This window comes from Fukomys damarensis, unplaced genomic scaffold (genome assembly GCF_012274545.1).
Source record: "Fukomys damarensis isolate Sample0158 unplaced genomic scaffold, DMR_v1.0_HiC HiC_scaffold_7, whole genome shotgun sequence".
In the NCBI taxonomy this organism is placed as follows: Eukaryota; Metazoa; Chordata; class Mammalia; order Rodentia; family Bathyergidae; genus Fukomys; species Fukomys damarensis.
Genome location: NW_022900919.1, coordinates 31,504,805 through 31,525,752, shown reverse-complemented (window position 1 = coordinate 31,525,752; position 20,948 = coordinate 31,504,805). Strand labels below are relative to the sequence as shown.

The following is a 20,948-nucleotide window of genomic DNA, read 5'->3' as shown; positions in this document are numbered from 1 at the left end:
TCCATTTTTTCATTTTCTCATACATGTTTTTTTCCCTTATTACCTTTCCCCTACCCTTCCCACTTTCCCTACACATTTAGCCCTTTTGAAGTATTCATTTAAAGAATGTGAGCTCTACTAAGCAATTCGAAGAAGTCCACAATCACAAACATTTAGAGTGAGTGTACAAAGGCTCAAGAACTTGTATACATTTTTCCATATCATAGTGGTTCTCTCTGGTTTATAAATTAAAATAGGTAAAAATTGGCCCTGCTTTATTTTGTCCTTTCTTAAAGCACTCTCTAGCAAAGCCTGTAGAAATCTATTTTTAAAAGCGGTATGTATTCTTGGAAATGGGAGAGTACTCTTGCTCCTTTTCTCTCACAGATTTTCTCTGAAGGCTTACTGATATCTCAAACCATCAGTATTATAAATACTATATAAATACTATATAAATAATATTTTATGTATTTGTCCTCCAAAACCGAGTCTTTAAATCCTAGATATTTATGTCAACAATTCTCTGTCTTTTTCATCTATATAACAATATGTGAGGACTGTCTGCTCTGGAAGATGTCCTCATAAATATACCAGTAAATGATAATGGAACTGGCTAGTGTAGACAACGTAGAGTAAGAAGAAGGCTGTGGTTAGAATTTTGGTAACAGCATATGTTTGTTGGGTGCACCTAGAGAAAGAAATATAGTATTATAGGCATCTAAATTAGATAAAAATTAATATACAGTCACAGAGGGACTGGGTTCTCAAGGAAGTCAACATAAAAATAAAGACATCAGAATTGTGACTGGAGGTGCATCTGATGGCCAGGCCTTGAGATAAAGATACAATGGCCAGGCCTGCATGCCTCCCTAAGGAATAAATATTAACCTGAAATTATATTATAATGATGAGCACAACCTGGTCCATTGAGTCCAGATAGGCATCAGTCACCTAGGAGGGAGACAAAGCATTTGGATCCAGTCCTTCCCAAAAATGTCTTTGCTCTTTCCATATATCTTTGCTGTGTGACTCATTTCCCTACTGAATCAATACTGGGTAAGCAGCTATACTTGTGACCCTGTAGGTTGATTGTAGTTTGACCTACATTGTACCCACATTGTGAATTTGCTGTATAAATTATTTCTGACAAAGGACCTCCATGGCCACCATTCAGGGCCTATTCTGAAAATCCAGGAGCTATTCTTCTTTCTTTATTTCCAATAAAACTCTTAACTGCTTCCTTTGGTTCACGACTTCATTTCTTGATGTTCTGGGACCACAAAGTCAGTCAGCCCAAAGTCAGCACATCTAATAGGCCAAGAGTTATATTTCTTCTGTATCAAGAGGAGCATTGGTCAAATAAGTAGAAGAATGGAAGAAGGTAGTGCTGAAGACTTCAGGAGGAGAACCTGAAAATCCAGAGACTGAAAGTAACAATAGTTTCCAGGGACAGTGGAATGGGAGGTTGAGATGTGAGTGTTAGTAGGTACAGAATTTCTTTATAAGATGATGAGAAATATTGCAGAATTAGTGATGATGTTTGAACAACTTTATAAACATATGAAGAATCACTGAATTGTACATTTAAAATAATAAACGTAAACTTAAAGAAGAGAGAAATCAGAGGGAAGAAATGCTAAAGCATGAAAATCCAGTCAAGTGTATCTAATACCAAATTTGAAGCCTGATTGAATGGTGGTAGGATTTGGTGATTAAGAAGACAGCAATGAGTTTCAAGATGGTGGTTTCAATGAGATAGTCACTCCCATCTCTTCTTCTTTCTGCACTACATATATATAAAAATTTATAGGATTATTCTCTCATTTATTTCTATCTCTATTAACAGAATGTCTAATAATTATTTAGGTCTAGGAGTGTGTTCAGCTTATAGAAGATAAAAGGACATCCAGGTGTGTTTTAGAAATTCTGAATATGTGTGCTCATACACACTGAAAGGAAGCTTAAGTCTGTCATTCTTTCTGCCCTTGTAAAATCAAACCCATTTTACACTATCAGTTTAGTTCATGTGGTTTTATTCCAAATATCACCTTCAATATCCCTAAATAGAGCAGGACTCGCCTTCTTTGAATACAGTTAATAGCTTGCTGTGATATTGCTATTTAGTGTACAAGGGTGTAACTTCCCTAAAGGGGTGTCACTATACAAGGAATGATCAAACTATGTGATGAATGTTTAAAAAATTATTATGGTAAAACACAGATTGGCATTACTCCCCAACAAAACTTTCCTGCTTTCTTTAAATTTACTTATGCCATAATTTTTGCCACTTTTTTTTAAAAAAATCATTAAGTTTATCGGTACATTTTAGGCATACAATATGATGATATTCATCACTGTAAATGATATATCTTGGTTCTTATTATTTTTCCCATTCCCCTGCCCTTCTGTCAACCCCTCCACACCTCCCTATTTACAAAAACTTTGTTTCCATTTTTTTCCCTTTTCTCACATTTTTTTCTTTCCCTTCTTTCCTTTCTCCTACCCTCCCATTTCCCCTTTGGACATTTTCTTCCAATTTCAGATTTCCTATGTTTTGATCCTCATATACACTTTCCGTCCAGAGAACTGTTCAATATTTACACATGTGTGTCCTATTTATTTCACTTTGGTGCACATTCTTGCCACTTTCTGAAGCAGTTCTGGAAATTCTCTTTCATGAGTGCCTTTATATTATGATCAAAGTGCAATGAATGCTGCAATTGAGTGCTATCCAACAGAAAGGCAGGTTTGTAAAAACACTACAGTGTCCTCGTTCACCTTATTCACCAGATCTGTCACTCTCCAATGTCTGGCTCATCTCCAAAGTCAAAATGACCATGAAAGAAATATTTCAAATCAATTCAGGACACCAAAGTAGCCATAATAGCACAACTAAAGATACAAAAGAGGGCTCTAAGACTGCTTCAGAAAATGGCAAGAACAATGGGATAAGTGATTGCAAAGTGAGGAACAGTATTTTGAAGGAAATTAATGGCAGTGTGTCTTTTACTATAATAAATTTTTAAACATGTGCACACTCGCTGTATTTTTCTACCATCCCTTGTATCGTGTTCCTTGCCTCATGACAGTTCATAGCTGAAATACTGTTGACTGTGCACCAACCACTCATCTTCTCCAACCCACATTTCCTTGGCTTTCAAAAGAGGGTGATAAGGCACCAGGGATTTAGCTCAGCGGTTCTGCCACCTGCCTCACAAGTGCAAGGTCCCAAGTTCGATCTCTGAAACAAAAAAAAAAGAGGATAATAAGGAGGGTACTACACCTTAATTTGAGCATCACTTATGAGGAAAATATATGAAAGTACTTTGTAAACTGTTACACATGTGCAAATATATTTTAATTAATATTATTAAATAACAGATAAATCTTTTATTTCTAATTCTAAATTGCTGTAGGACTACCCCTCTTAGTGCCTTGTGTATAGAATCACAGGCTTCACTTTCCTGCACAGCTCACTGAGGCCTGCCTTGCTCAGGACTTACTGGTTGAAGTGAAAACTGTGCAAGTGAAAAATCTCCATTTATGTATCATGACTGACTTCATCCTTTTTTAAAAATTTCGTTGAGTTTATTGGTACTTTTTTAGGTATATAGTACAGTTACATTCATCATTGGGATCTTGTACCTTTACATGACAGAACTTGGTTCACATTTTTTCCACATTCCCCTGCCCTCCCTTCACCCCTTCCTCCCTTCCCTATTTACAAAGACTTTGTTTCCATTTTTTTCATTTACTCATATTTTATTCTTTTCCCTTCCTTCCTTTCCCCTACCCTTCCCACTTCCCTTACCCCTTTAGCCCTTTTCTTCCTATTTCACATTATCAAATATACAATTTGAACCTTATTTACACTTATAGTTTTTCACAGTAGAGATACCACTCGATATTTATGCATGTGTGTCCTATTTATTTCACTTAAGACTATGGCCTCAATATTATCGCCTTCATCCTTTGTTGATTTTTTTTTCCTTCTGCTCTTAACTTAGGCTTTCCTAATGAGCCTGCTGCAGTCATTGCCCTCGGCACCATAAAGGAATGGCTGGCCAAGAATCACCAGGAGGTAAGAGAGACAGCTCAATCAGCATTCTAGACTGTATAATGTGATCCTCTGTTTAAAAAAAGTGGATAATTTTGATAACTATCAACTATACTTATTCATTGAGTCAAAGTTAACAGACCATTCTTAATTGGGTTACATGGGTGATGAACAATATTCCTGTAACCATTTGACAGATGTAACTATATTGATTGGTTTGATGGTAGGGACAAGCAAAATAATCATATTTATTTAGCTATAATTTCATTTTCATATTGTTGGATAATATGGGATATACATGTGAAAGCTAAGAGTAGGATGGATTTCATTAGGAATGATGGCTCTTCCTGTGCTATTTTCCTAAGAGTTGTTTTTATTGGTAGTGGATTCCTGATGGACAGTGTTCATTTTGGTATCTTGTATTTATTTATAACTAATCACTTCCCTAAAGTGACTCCTGAGTGTGACTGGAGTAGAGTTGGATAATTGATAGCTCAATCATTATTACCAGGAATTTTTCGTGAAACTAAATGGTTCCACCAGAATATTGAGCATGCTTCTTAATCTGCTATTTTGTAAGATCTTTCAGATATACTTACTCAATGATGAACAGGAAAGTTATTCAAGTAAAGAAAGCAGCAAATAACTAGAGGCCATAGAGCTTTAGGTGTCAGAGGTTTGTGGATTTATATATTATAGCAGCAACCAATCTTGTGCATTTTTCCCCTGATTTTGATTTATTTTCCCCCTTGCATAGCAACATAAAAGCACTACGAATAATTTGTTTCACTTTATGATGGGTTGTGAATTTGGCTTTTTCTTTGGGTTGGAGATGGATGATTTGGAAGTAGTTATTTATGGAAATAAGTCATGGGGATTCCTAAAGAGAGAGAGTGAGAGAAAGAGAGAGAGAATGAGAGCACGCTCTTGGTGCTTTTGTGGGTTTAAAGAGAATAATAGTGCCATTTTCTAATTACTGCACTTTTAACATTTCTTAAACAGATATGTACATTGTCAATCTCAAGTGAAAGTAAGGACTGCATGATCAAATGTACATTTTTGTGCTTGTTCTTTTTTCTCTCTTACTCTGAAATGTATAAATAAAACAAGTATAGTTTAAAGAATACTTTAAATTACAAAATAAAAACAAATAACTAAAGTAGCTAACATATAAAGCATGCCTTTACCATGAGTTATTTTATGTTACAGAAACTTTATGAAAGATTTAGGATAGGCATTATTATTCCATCCACATCCGGCACCAAATGACATACTCAAGAATGGAAAACCACAGGGACAAGGGTTTGATCCAGTTCTCGGGACTCCATTAGACATTCCTCAGTGGGATGCCATCAAGGCCAGGGAAAGAATTTTAGTCCCTTTGAAATCCAATTATTTTTAATATATCTCTTTGTTATAGCAAATACTCATCGCCTGGGCCATCTGCTTTGCAAAGGATAGCATGTTTCATGAGTGAGAGTTGATAAATGCAGAAGTATATTAGTGCATGTCCATCATTTCTACTGAGGGGTAATCCAGGGATGTGACCACTGGTGCAAGTTCACCTGTGTCATCCTGACAGCTGACGGAAGTGTGCATAGACAGTGCTTATTGCAGAGAGGATGACAAAGAGGATATTGCATTGATAGCTCACTGATAACTTCTAATGATGCATTATCTCTACCTAGGCTACTCAGAAAATGATTCTCCAGAGAAATTTCTTAGCCTCCTGTTTTCCTACATAGTTCACCTGTCTATCTTTTCTTTGAATCCTTTTTTATTTTTATTTTTTTGCTTTCATATTCTTTTCTTGTATATTTCTTTGGTCCATTGTACAAAATTTAGATAATTTGAACTGGGAAACCTAGGTTAGGTGTTTCAACTTTAAACATGTCCTGTACCAATTGATTCCATTTATTTATTTATTTATTTATTTATTACCAACTCCCTTTAAAAATACTACTATTTTAGCAAGCACTGACTAGTTTGAATGAGTTAAATGGAACGCATCAAGTTTTCTGGAATAAGCGCATTATAAGTAGTAGATCATAGATATAAAACTATACAAATTGATTTTTTAGCATTATTTTGATTTATTTCTTGCTCTATAAAGTAAAAGACTTATGAAAGAATATTGCTTCTGATTTGTTTTCTCACTGCAGTATTTTGACATTCTGATTGCTTCAGCTATCTATTCATTAATGCACTCGATAAATATTTATTGAATCTCACTAACATGAGTCACTTTTTTGTATAACAGGGACAGAGCATTTAAAGCAAACAATGCCTGCCTTATGATATTCATTGTCTAGAAATAAAGGCATGAATTTAGGTAATGAATAAATAAGAGATGACTGCATATGAGTTATTGGGAGATGTGGTTCTGGAGAATGTAGACACTGCTCTGTGGACTCCATCTTTGGAGAAAGATTTGCATAGGGATGAGAGTGAGACAAGCCACCTAGAGGTCCTGAGGTAGAACATTCTACAGTGAGAGCCAGAAGAGGAAAACCCTGAAGGAAGGAGAGCTTATCTTTTACAAGTAATGGTAAGATAGCCACTGTGATTGGAGCAGAGAGATAAAAGAAGGGCAGGAGGCAAATTTGGAGATAGAAGCAGAGATCGGATTGCAGTATAGGGTCTTGTGGTTCATGGAAAAACATTACATTTTACTCTAAGGCTAATGCAAAGTTTTTGTAGGGTCTTAGAAAGGGAGTAACATGCTCTATTTCACCTTTGAGAAATGAGTTTAGCTACTCTTTGGAAAATGGCCTTTAGAAATATCAGAGTAGGAAAGGGAAGACTGATTAAGAGGCTTCTACAGTAAATCTGCCAAAAGATCGGACACAGCTTCTGAACACAGTGATGGTAGAAAAGGAGGTAACAAGCCAGAGGTCTGAGAGACAGAAATAGAGCTAACGGGTTTTGAGGGACTTTTCAATTAAGATAGACTAGCCAATCCTGGAGCTACAAAAACCTTCCAAATCTCAGTGCTATAAACTAGCAAAAGTGCATGTGTTGCTCACAGTATTGGTATATCTTGGGTCAGTACAGGGCCGTGGTTTAGTCAGAAACCCAAGCAGATTCATAGTCTACCCTATGAAATATCATCTATCATAGGACAGGAAAACAATTTTTTTCTAGTGGTACTTTCATGAAGGAATGGAATAGATTTCCCTCACATTTCACTGTCCACAGAAAGGCATATAGGAACTAAATTCCAGGCGTCAAGAAAATGTTGTGTTTGCATATGTTCAGCACACAGCAAACTAAATATTAGCAAAAACTTATGTTGTCTATTCTACAGGGAAATAGATGTGGTATGTTATAAAACAGAAGTCAAGAATGGCAACTGAGTTTTTGGGCCAGACATTTGGGTAAATTTTGGTGCATTTACTGGAAGGAAGAAAAATTAGTATCTGACCATGTTTATATGAAAAATATAAAGAAAACTAGAACTTACATTAAGTCTGAGATTAGATATCCAATTAATATTTTAAAAAGATAAGTTGACTATTTTTAGTCTAAAAATTGTGGGAAAGAAAAATGTGGTGAAATTGAGCAAATCACCATAACATTAATTTGAGTTTGAGATTGCTTGAAAGAAGTAGAAATATATTCAAGCCATCTTAGGAGAATATGTTGTGGAAATAAACAGTGTAAAAAGCAAAAGTCTTGAATTCAAGGGCTAGATCTAGATCAGGGTCTCCTAATTTAATTCTGTATAATTTCTTAAGTGACTAGAATCCCACACTATAAATCTATCAAGCATCCATCCTGCTGTCAACAAAAGCATCTCCTTTTAATTCCCTCTCATCCTCTCTTTCCCTCTGGCCCCATTTCCCATATCTTGATTTCATCATCATTATTATTATTCTTTTGCACAATATCTTCTGCACTCATTGCTTGTACATGACCCCATCATGACTCTACATGTCCATTCATGCGTCAGCTCATGAATGGCAAAGCCAGCATTTACCTGGGCAGATAAAGTTGCATCTTCTGGAACACTTAGCTAATTGAGTCCCTTGAAAATTTCCCTTCAGAAATAAGGATTCATATTATGTGATTCTTCCTTAAATGGCATATTTCTCTTATCCACATGTGTATGTAATTCAACAGTACACATTTTCTTGATGTTTCGCTGTCATGCATCTTACATAATTGATGTTGTCATATAATTAGTGAGCTTTCACATTTCACCATTTATTTACCTTCTGATTTCTAAATCATCAGGAGTGGATCCTTCTTCTCCGATCACAATAGTTGACTTGATTCTATGTAATTTCAAAAACCACTGCCAGCTGGTGGGGCTGGACATTTCCACATTCAGAGACTACTTAGGTTCAGTGAACAGAAGTAGAAAAACCATCTTTTATTGTTCATTGCCTTCTTGTTTCATTTGCCTGAAGTCTGAACTGCTAAGGTACTGTGGTCACTAGGAATCTGAGGGACAGAGCCTAGCTCAACAAATCATACAGTTGAGTCTGACTACAGTGGATCTAGTGGAAAACATTAAACAATGTTTTAACATCAGTAACAATGATGACAACAAACAAAATTTTAGGATAGAAATGAGGGGCAAAACTGATGTGCCAAAACTAAAATCTGTAAGGACTTCTGAATAGAAAAATTAGAAATATAGAAATACATAAAAGAGTTTTCACTGCTGAGAACTGAATTATTGCTATGAGAAGATCAACTGGATGAATTATCTCACAACACAGGACAAAAATACAAAGAAATATATACCTTGACTGAAGACATAAGGCAAGAGAAACCTAGGGACCAAGCATGAGGTAGGAAAGAGTAAAAGATTACCCATTGGCATGTTCAGCTAAATTAAGTGTTGAGAACTTCTAAGTTCAAAATACCAAAAGAAAAGAATGTCATTTTGTTATAAAAAAACTGACAGCAGGTAGCCTGGTAATCTTTCCATGAGTGCCCCATTTTCTCAAGTAGTAACTTATTACAGAGGTTGGTGAACAAAATAAAGGACAGCTATGGAAATGAGCAGTGGAAATTTAGTCCAGACTCCTAAGTTGGGGTAGCTGGTCTGTGTTATCATATGCAGTTTCATGCATTCCTCATTTTTCACACAGTATAAAAATATCATTTCATGTTAAATAGTGATTTCCTCACTCCACAGCTCTGTTCCACTCTGCTCTTGTCTGGAATTTAGTCTAAGAAACATTTTTACAGTGTCTGCTCTATTGTTCCACCCTGGGGACTCATGTGGCATTTGGGTGTTGGTCTCTGGGACAGTGTAAATATTTGTCATTTTTTTTTCCATAGAAAGCAGTACAATACATCTTTCACTCTTAAAAGCTGCAAATGTCCCAATGCTGTGAGATATTTCGAAACAGTGGACATTACACTTAATATTTAAAATTCTCCAAGGGAACAAGCATCCTGTAGTAAATGTTGTTACTTCTGTTAAATCTTCTGGGAAGTCCTCAAGGGGACAAGGTACCTAGAATAAAGATTCTGAGGTAGAAAATCAGGGAACTTTTGATAGTGGAAACCTAAATCAGGGTTTAGTTGTATGGCAAAGGAAAACTAACCTCCCAGTCACCTCAGAAGTTATAAAGCAAAAAGTAGACAGGTGTGTAACATACTAGAAGGCTCTACTCTATTAAAGTTGTAGCCATGCGGCCACTAGAGAGGACACCAAAGTTCACTCAAGGCCAGGCTCCAGCTTCATTTCTGTAGACTGCCAAGGATGAAATTGTTCCCATTCAGCTGCTACGCTGGAATTCCCTAACTTCCTCTCTTATTCCAACGTCTCTCTCCCTCACTTCAGACCTTATTATTCTGGATTGGGAACAATTCAATGGAGGGAATCTTTGCTTCATCTTTGAAAGCCTTTAGTAATCACCAAGCTGCACTTGGAAATCTTTTGCAGAAATCAACTGCTGCTTTGAATTTTTAAAGCCTGTATCAATTTTCTTCTATATCAAGGGAGGTAGATGTTTTATCTCATTGATGCCGATATTGGGTCTCTGTCTGATGTGTAATTTCTTTTACTTTTTTTTTTTTTGTACCAGGGATCAAACTCAGGTCCTTGTGATTACAAGGCAGGTGCTGAAACCACTGAGCTAAATCCCTGGCACCTTAACTATGCTTTTAGCACAACAATGTTTTTGTTCAAAATGTTAAAACCAACTACTTGTCATTTAAACTTGTCTTTGCCTTCTAAGGGCAACATTATACCTGTTGTATTGCTATTTGTCTCAGATGTGGCCATGTGTGCTAAGAGGCTACATCTGTGTGGCAGCCTCACTCTGAGGCATATCTACCTCAGACCTCAGTGACGTATGTTAAACTGTGGGCCCAGACCTTTCCCATGGTCATCTAGAGCTCAAGGTCCGTTGATAAGTAGTCAGAGCACATAACTGGTTTTGAGGTCTGTCAGTGTCCTTTGGAACTGAAGTCCTCAGTTTCTACTGTGTGAAAGCAGATAGCACTGTGACTCTCCCTGCCTTCTAATAATAGGATACAAAACCCACACATGACTACAAATGCTGAACAGATTTGTCTACTCCAGAAAACAGAATCAGGAACCCACTGAAAAAATACATGGTCAGTCTCCTGAGAAGTTCATTTGGTGCTCTTGTGATAATTTGATAAGGTCAAGGACATGACCACTTGTTTCCTCATTACAGATCACAAAGGGACCGTTGCACTTTAGCTTCTGGTGCCAACAATATTTTTCTCCTTCTTGGCAGAGGTCTTTGAACATATGTAGTGTTAAAATTTGTTTGTCACTTTTGTCTCAGAATCACATTATGGATCACCCCCCACAAAAAAAACTCAGTGTGGGGCCTGCCTTATGTCACTGACATTAAATGCCTGTATCTTTGTGCCTTTTAAAAGGGGGTTTAAATGAAAGATGAAATGATGGTTACATTTATGATGGGAAAATTACATCCCTCACACCAAGTTCCAATTCCTGTTGACACTTATTTACAGAAACACAGAAAAGCATAATGTGCCATCTTCTGATTCTACACATCGCAGGGTTATGGTTAACAGTCAGAGGTTTAGAAGCAGCAAATGAAGTACTCAGTGTCCTCTTCTAGGAATTTTTTTTTTAATGCCCACAAACATCATTCATGTTTCTGTACCAGCCTTCACTTTTGGTGTAATCTCAGGTTAAAATATTTCTGTTTTTGAAAAATAAATCCTATCTTTGAAATAGACACATCCTGTACAAAAATGTGGCTATGATAATAATAATCATCATCATCCTAATCTGTTGCTACAAAATATATCCCTTGACTAGCCCAAGCAGGATATTTAGGTGGAAGCCATGATGCTCATAGGCTGTGACATAATGGAAGAAAATTATTTCCAGACTTTTCAGTTATGGCACATTGCTTTTATTCTTCAAAATCTTCATCTTTATTTCTTTCTATTTCCTTTTTTTCTTCCTTCCTTCCATTCTCGCCCTTCCTCTTTCCCTCCCTTCCTCATCATCATCATTGCAAAATATATCTCCATTCTCAGTCTGTCATTGATGAGATTCATGATAAGAAGCCACGCTGGTGGTCAGAAGCAAAAGTTCTCTGTGTATCTTATTCTAAATTCACATCGTTAGAGCCAACCAAGTTTGCCCCTTCCTAGTGGTAGTGTGCTGGTGCCAGGGTTACCATATACTGTCCCATGTTGGAGCTTGCCAAGGGACAAATTCATTCGCTGTTCTAGCCCTGTACCTTGTTTGCATCTACTGTCACCGGGCATGCCAGAGGCTTGGAACTAGAGATGCAGTGAGAAGGCTGTGACGCTGCTTCTGTGTCCCATAACCACAATCCAGTGGATATGACAACTATGCTGCTTCCATCTTTGAGCCTATTGCCGAGGATGAGGATTTTACCAGATCTGTTTAGACATTGAGAGAAATTTTACTAAGAGCCCTCTGCCCTGTTCTTAGCCTTAGCTTATCAAAGCCTAATGAATTTTTCCTTTCTAGTAGGGCATATGTGGCTATCAAGGCCCCACAGTATTCTAGCCACACAACCTGTGGTGCTCTGAAAGTGGGGAAGCACTGAGTGTGAGTGTGAATGTGAGGAAAATGGAGAGTGAATGGAACAGAGAGAGACACAGGATTAGACTAGGAGAGCTTGTTGACGTCCGTGCTTACATGTGGAATTCACACGTCTTCCGCTCCTGGCCTCTTTAGTATAACACAGTGTCCATCATGACCCCATTGCTTCTAGATACACAGAATAGAGTATAAGGCAGTACAGAGACAACCTGATAATCATATTGTGTTGGGGAGGTGGGATTGTGTTTAAAAAGATGAGAGGAATTCATATATAATCTTGAGGCTTCTATCAAGAGGTCTAGATGAAGAGAAAGTACATATAAGAACTGGAGAGAAAGGAAAACCAAGTTTATTTGCAGTTAGTTTTCAGTGGCCTGTCGTTGGTGTTATTACATTTTCATAAAACTTTCTTCAAAGTAGGTATGTAAAATTAAGAAAAAATCTTAGTACATGTTTGCACAACATTATGATCACATTCATTGTGGAGAGTTGGTGCATATATGTAATGCATCTCAATTGCTTTTATTTCTCCTCCTCATCCTCTCCCTCTCCATATCTATTTCTAGATGCCCCTTCCTTTTACAAAAGATCTAGCTCTCTGTTTTCTATTTTTTGTCTTTCATTTTATAGAAGTGATAGTTTAAATTCAAGGGAAAGGAAATTCTTAGTCAACTGGTCGGGCACTTTTACACACTTTAAATAGTGATGTTTCTAGGGTTAAGCATCTTACTCAGACATGGGCACAGGAACCCACATAGATTGATTAGAGTTGTTCATTGAAATTTCTGTGTCACTCAGTATCGGAAAGGAAAATGGTGGAGAGTGTGAGAGCTACATGCGTTGGAGCTACCAGCTACCACACTCCCTGTCACGTGGACAGGGCTTCTGCTCAATGAAGAAAGCAGATTGTTGGACAGCTGAGGGAGTCATGGAGCCCATTCTTCAGGCCTAAGGGAAAAATCAAAACTGAGTGACAGACAGTATATTTTAGCAAAATGGAATGAACACCCATTGTTTAAATAGTTTATTCTACCTCTTTCCAAATATCATTGCCATGTTGAAGTACAGATTTTCAAATTATAATTACTAATCCATATTAATTGCACAGATTAATGGAATTCACTGTGATATTTTCATACATATCTATATCATGTGTTCATCATATCCACCCACTCTTCTTCTGTACTCTTACCTCCTCCTCTTTCTTCTTCTGCTGCCTCCTACCCAGTCCCTAATAGTTCCTCTTATACTTTCAGTGAACCATGGCTTTTGATGGAGTATTCTGTACTCTTCAAATGTGTTGGATTAGAGAAGTATTTGAGCTTCACTCTCCTAAATAATAAAAATCAGTAAGATTGTTTTTAAACATTCAGTCTTTCAATATTTACCTTCATGCAGGAAAAAAATCCAAAGTTATTAATATATAGCTTTTTTTTTTCTTTCTTTGCTGTAAACTAGAGGTAGGAAATACATTTTTTTAATGGAAACCATGTCTGAGTAGAGGCCAAGAAGAAGGAACATGAGGCAGGTGAAGTAGAATCTATTTACAATTAAACTTCAGGGTTGACTACTAAAAAGTTGGGAAGACAGTTGCTCAGGTGGCATGGCCAAAATGTTGTTAGGGTTGTAATTGTGCTCAAAAGAGAATGGATCCCTTCGCAAACTTTGCCTTAGAAGTCCGTAAGACCATGGGGACAACTGTTGCTGATTGTCTAGGCTTCTCAAGTGACATAGAAAAGATCAAACAGCATTTTAAGGTGCTCTCTGTATGCCTCAAAGATGATCACCAACTCCCATATAGGTTTATCTTTAAAGTTAACATTTACAACTGTGACCCATTAGTGTAAGTAGAGAGGCTATCATGTTGATTTTCTGTAAATGATTTCAAATAGATGATAGTTTCAAAATAGCCAACTTTTAAAGTTCTTTATAAAATTAAATGTGCTGATTATCCAAATGATACAAAATTTTCATGAATAGAAAATAAACCTTTGAGAATATTACTAGGTCTTCATCAGAAACAGAGATAAGTGGAAACTTGTGTCTTTATTTCTGTGTAGGGGGAAAAAAAAACTTTACCCTGCCCTGTACCTTGAAAGACTCACATAAAACAATAACAACAACAAAAAAAAGAAAAACAAAAAAACAAAAACCAAGGGCCGAGAATTTAGCTCAGCGGTTCGGTGGCCTGCCTTGCAAGAGCAAGGACCCGAGTTCAATCCCCGGTACAGAAAAAAAAAAAAAAAAAAAAAAAAAGACCTCACCTGCTACCCTATTGAATGAAAAAATCATCAGACTTATTACTGTCATCCAGCTCAAATAAGAACAAAACAGGCGCTTTCCCATTCCTTTTTGGTACCAGGGATTGAACTGGGGTCCTTGCGCTTGCAAGGCAGGCCACTGAACCGCTGAGCTAAATCCCCAGCCCCACTTTCTCATTCTATTCAAATTAAACGATTAAACATCCGATCTGCAATGTTCTCAGTTAGGACTTTGTTTTAGAAGGAAGTAGTGGCCAAAACTAGAACTATTTCATTTTTTTTTTTCTCCAATCTCATCTGGGCAAAAAAGTGGCTCCTGTGGGAAGCTGACTTCATTCAGGGATGATGTGCTACTCAGTATAGTAAGAAATGCAAATAGGACTGGCAAATCAGTTGCTTCTCTTATTCTCAGCTCAACATGATGTACTAGAAGAAACTTACAAAACTGTGGACGAATAGACACACGATGTTAGAAAATGTCCTTGTGAGTCCAGTGACAGAAGAGCTCACTAGCTTGCTTCCCTTTCATCAGACTGTTTTATTTTCATTTTTATTGATGGACTCCTGACAAGTCTACACCAACACCAAGCAGCTTCAGTTTTGTTTTTTTGTTTTTTTGGGGCTTTTTGGGGGTTTTTTTAGTGAGAAAATTATTTTTTTGCACAAAGTGGAGACTAGGAGAATATTGGAGGATATTAGTTACAAATCTAAATTGCTAAAACCTGGTCAGAACATTCATATGTGTGATCCCAGGTTTGATGAACTTGGGAAAAGAAATGAAAGATCCAGGTTAACCTGGAAATAATGGTTTGAGAATTGGTTCCATAGCAAGAATGGAAATTCTGGGCACTGGGGTGGAGAGGCACTCTGTACTCATAGAGCCTCTGTTAGGGACACACTTTAAAAAGGGATACAGAGAAGGATTACAATGATGCAATTTTTCTTCAGTTCCACAGCAAGCCTTTGCAGAAGACATGTAAATAAACTCCATGACCGATTTGTCCAATTTCTCATATGACTCTGGATTTCTTTATACGTCCCTGTGATGCTTGTATGTAAAGACGTTTTGTTATTGCTTGTCTGATATTTCTCCTAAATATGAGCTCCAAACTACGTCTTGTGGCTCAGTGGAGACTTGAGCAATCTATTCCCAAAGCTGAGAAAAACTGGGTTTATTGAGCCTATTGAGAGATCACATGTCAGTTTCCAATACAGGGGATTCCCAAAGAATTGTAAAGAAAACTTTGCCCATGTGGAATTTTTACTTTATGTGCCAACTTTAAAGCCTGAATATGGCCCAAGAATAACTCAGCTGCATTTATTTCACAGTGAATTTTGACTGTTTCTAACCAGCAGATCTCCCTTAGTCTGTATTGTTTCTCTTCCCCTGTTAGATATAGTACTAAAGTACGTTCCTGATACCTCAAGGTTTACTCTGCTTGTTAGTGAGATGCTCACCTGAGAATAAGGAGGTTCTGGGAGATGCTACAACCATTCTGGACTAGTTTCCTCATCTGTAAAATAAGATGAATCCTCTGAGGAAATTTTAAAATAGATACTTGGTGTTACTTTAAATCTGCATCAAAATATTTGGGAGAATATCTATACAGACACACAGACACACACACACACACACACAGACACACACACACACACTCTTTTTGTTGTCTATTTTAGTTTTTTGAGATGGGGGTCTTTCTATGTAGTCCTAACTGGCCTTGAACTCCCTGTGTAGCCCTCTCTGGCCTAGAATGTGCAATCCTCCTGCTCCAGGCCCCCAATTTCTGGGGTTATAAGTGTGTGCCACCCCGAGAGGCTCTCTCCTGATATTAAAGTTTCTCTAGCACTGATTGAGGATGATTAGCCCAGTTGCTCTCAAGAATCTTTTCTAGCTAGAAAATACTAAGGTAAAAGCTCGTATTTATTCAATGTGGAAAAGGCTATGGAAGTAAAGAACTGAGTAAATTCCCTCTCATCAAGCTTGTGACAGGTCTTGTTAACAAAAGGCTAGGAGTCTGGGGCCAGATGTGCTGCCTAGATAATGCTAGAAGGCCACCACATACGGCTGCTGATTAATGAGCACCTGCTTCTTCACTTCTATCAGCTCCTTTGATATAGGTCAAGAAACAGATGAGTTTGATGACGTTTACACATAACATGTAACCTTAGCTCACATTACATATCCAGGGTGATTTTGTGGTACTCTGTATGTATGTACGAGGGGCCTTTTGATTTCTTTAGAAAGCATTTTCGTGTATTTCCATTATTGTTAGTAATAATCATTGTCTCCTGATACGAACTGACATATTTCCATGCAAGAGATGCATTAAATAAGCTAGAAAAAGTCATCAACACATACCATTGATGACTCTTTTCTTTGAGTAATAATTGGAGGTAGATTTTTTTAAAAAAGCAAACAGGTGCTACCTTTTAGACTCTGGGTAATTATATTGGTTCCTCTGAAAAAACTTCTGAGAATAAAGTGCTCAGCCATGTGAAGCAAATTAATTCACCCTAGACATGAAGGAACACTTAAGAATGGTTTCAGGAGAGATTTATCTGCTCCTTACCCTGTTTTCCTTCATGGGACTGTGTTTATACCACCCAACCATGGATTAGACCCCAGATGCAGACATGTCACCCACAAAGTTTCCAGAATCCTCTGCCACTGACATGATTACATTTTTTAAAGGTTTTAGACAATGAATTTCCATATTAAAATTCATGATTGTAAAATATTAACTATCTTAGTATATTCTACTATTCAGAATTTTCCTCTGAAAACAATTAGAGCCTGATGGGGTGTGTGTTTGACAGTCCAAATTGAGCTACAAATGACCTGGGTGTGCTTCGGTGGAACACAGGGCAGCTTACGAATATATTAAGTTGAGTAATCATCTCATATGTTTTTCCCTGGGATTCAGTGACATCTACAAAGTTCATTTTTCTAAGAAGTTTTTCTCTCTACAAATTTAAACTCAGGGGAAATAGAATCCATATGTTCCTGATTCATTTGCACTAACTCGTCAAAACATTCTTTTCTTTGTAAGTTATTAGATGTCTTCAGAGGATTTCAACTGGGCTTTTTTGTAAGTTCTTCTAAGCCTTTTTGTCTAGAGACAGGAAATGGCCATTTGCCAGGAGTGAGCCCCGCCCCCCAAACAGTCATGTTCTATTCAGGAGGCAAAGAAAAAGGAAAATGAATTCTGTGTTTTTAAGTACAGTCAGCTAATGGTTTTCTTTAGCGGGGAAAATAAATATATTCTCTGAAATGTGTTATTAGACTTATTAGATGTGTAATTAAGAAATTTCTGTGAGGTGGCCCAGCAGAAATGGGATTTAAATCATTCCCCCCATACATACACACAGTTCATTACTTTACCTATGAAACTCTGAGAGCTGTTGGTTTACCAAACAGCTTAGTCTTGAACTAAATAAAACGTGTGTGTGTGTGTGTGTGTGTGTGTGTGTGTGTGTGTGTGTGTGACAGAGAGAGAGGCAGAAACTGAGATGGAGACTGCTAGATCTAAGTCCTATTTATTTTTATTTGGAAGGGGGACTAACAGTCTTGGAAGTAAACCCAGGGGCTTATGTGCACATGCTAGACAAGCGCTATTCCTGCTGAACAACATCCTTAGCCATTTTTATTTTGAGGCAGGATTTTGCTAAATTATTCAGATTGGGCTTGAATTCATGGTCTTCCTACTCAGTCTTATGAGTAGCTGGGATACCAGGTATGTGCCGCTTCACCTTACTCAAACCCTGTATCAGTGCTTTTCACACTTCTCCATGTTGAATTCCACATACCTAATTCTAAAGATATTGAGAAAATGACATCTTACTACAAATGAAGGCAAATTTTTTTGGCTACTGACTATAGCTAAGGTTAACTAAATTTTGAAAGTGAATCAACTTCTGCTTGATCTTTCAGAAAATAAAAATATACGAATAAAGACAAGTCATGGATATTGAGATATTGAATATTTCCTTTGTCTAATTATCTCTCTTGGATTATCTCATTTAATTATTACAAAAGTCCTATGTGTTGGTTACTATGATTGTTCCCATTTATAGATAGGGAAACTAAGCCTTAGAAGTATTAAATAAATTTTAAAGGTCACACTGAAAATAAATGGCAGTTATAGCTTTAACTCTGAATTCCAAGTTCATAACCATAATAATGTAAAGGATCATTTTTTCCTTAATGGTGAAAGTAGACTATTATATTGGAGATGCCTTTTCTCTTTCTAAATTTTATTTTATCAGTACATGTCTGAAGCACACGGAGAATGCATTCATCTTCAGGAGTAGGTATGTGTATATACATCTTGATTTTCAGTGTCTCACTACTGTCTGATTTCAATGTCTTCTGTCACAATTCCATAGTGTCCTCCAAATGAGGTATGCAGAGTTGCTTGTTTTGTGTAACTAAGACTGTGAGTCCTTGCTTGGCTGACTCTCATTTCCTTGCCTCTGGTAGAGTGCCATGCCCCTGGTTAGGTGGAATAGTTAGCAAAAGGACCAACCTTCAGCTCCTAAAGGCTACAAAGGCTGTGTGGGAGTAACCCTGAGAGCAGAGCAATGAGTTGGGCTACCACGGATATTGCCATTAATCCATTAGTCACAGCTGACCAATCATGAACAAGCCCAGGGAATTTCTAAACTTTCATAGAAGTGGGTGGGCTCTACATTGGCTCTCACTTCTCAGTGATGAAAGCCCTGACTTAAAATGCAAACTTGTTAAGATCACATTATCTTCTCTTTATTCTCATTATCTTTGTTCCAATATTGTAGTTCCTCACTCCTCTGTACAGACTTAGAAAAACATCTCTTACAGGTGTCACTGCCTTTACTTTGGTTGTGAGCTTGCCTTTCCTACTTACTTGAGGACAGACCTTATGCCTTTTCAACATTGATTTGTTTTTTTGTTTGCTATTTTGTTTTTGTTTTTAACTCAAGGAATCTTGGCACGTGGAAAGCCTAGACAAAAATGTGTACATGATAGCAGGCAGGCAAGAATTAATGAATGAATGTTCTAAGCTGTTTCTTAGGATGATGGAACATAGCTGACAGGAAGTCGGAATGTCTTCTACTTTCTTTTTGCTGTCAAAATTTAAGGATGTTAAATAGGTTGTTATTTAGGGGTATTCCAAACTAAGCCCCAATCTCCACCCCTTCCCCAAATAAACATAAGGGCCAGAAATGATCCTGAATGTGCTCTAGTAGGGTTCTAGCTGGACTCTGGCTATGGCCCAACACTGGGGAAAATCTACGTTTTGTTTCATCTATGGATGACTGTCATATGGTGGGATTAGGCAAATTTAGGTTGTTGTCTAACATAGAAAGTTTATTCAAGGGATAAACTTTAGAAAATCAAGACTCTGGAAAGCTTACATGTAAGCCAGAGTCCTAGGCCTGTTGCTCTGCAGCTGATGTGCATACCTATTTACCCTCTAGCCTACTGGGCCCTGTACTTTTTGTAAAGTCTTGCATGATTTTAAATATTAGAGAACTTTGGTCTCTAGGTAAAAACATTAACTTTTTATCAGTCAATCTAATTTTTATTTTCATCTTTCTACTCAACAATGCCAATGTTTCCATTTCAAATTCTAAAAACATTTTTTAATGTGTGTCTCCACATGTATCTCTTTTAGAATGCAAAGTCAGTCCTTCTGAAAAATTCTGATAACAGGTTCAATTCTTTCAAAAGCTGCCCTATCTACTTTTATTTATCGCATAATCACTGATTAGATGATATGATATGTTCGAAGAATTGTGAACTGTTTATCAAAAGAGAATTTATGTGTACTTTTTTTTTTTGTTTTTGGTACTGGGGATCAAACTTAGGACCCTGCGCTTGCGAGACAGGCACTATGCCACTGAGCTAAGTCCCCAACTATGTGTACTTCTTGTCCTCAGTATGCTTATCATCTTTTGTGGGAGACAATAAACGAGCTGTCAGGCAGCAATGTGTGGAGGGATGAGGCTAGGGTGCCTGGGGCACTGGACCGGTACTGGGCAGAGGAAAGGGTCAAGAAAGACTCTGGCTGCTTCCTGGTTTAAATGAAGGTAGACTGCAGCGTACATTTTCTTGAGAGGACTTTCGTTCTCCTAGAAGTGAGTTCAAATGTCTGTCGTCCATCATAGGTGCTTGATGAGTCCACAAACTCATACAGTCTCACAGTTTGTGAACTTCACAGAAAAGGTACAATTATTTTCATTGATCTCTAGGTGAAATTCAGTGCTTTTCATCCTTCATGAATATAGCCTGAACTACAGCAATGTCAATGGTTACTGTAACTTTGTCATTACATGAAATTACAGACATTTCCTATCACATAGCAGTGGTCACAGAGGTCTCAAACCAATGCCTTATCTTCATCTTCACATCAAATTATACTACACCCACCACTACAACTTGTTTTAATGTGTCCATAAGAAGCACACTTGTTGCCACAGCATACATTATTCCCTTGTACTTGTTATCTCAATAAAATCATTTATTTTGTAACCTTTTCTATTTTTATTTATTTAAAATTGCATTCTGAGAAGGATGCACAGGCTCTACTTCACCACTACAAACCCAAATAAAAATTGTTCTGGT

At 37.3% G+C, this 20,948-nt stretch overlaps 1 protein-coding gene across 1 annotated transcript in view; it reads left to right on the top strand.

The window, feature by feature from the left end:
- The window catches only part of Macrod2 (mono-ADP ribosylhydrolase 2), a 1,911,462-nt gene that overhangs the window by 1,410,713 nt on the left and 479,801 nt on the right, over window positions 1-20,948 (top strand). Inside the window, exon 8 of the mRNA XM_033761012.1 lies at window positions 3,987-4,060. Within this exon, the coding sequence (XP_033616903.1) occupies window positions 3,987-4,060 (74 nt within the window). The remainder of the gene's footprint in view (window positions 1-3,986; window positions 4,061-20,948) is intronic.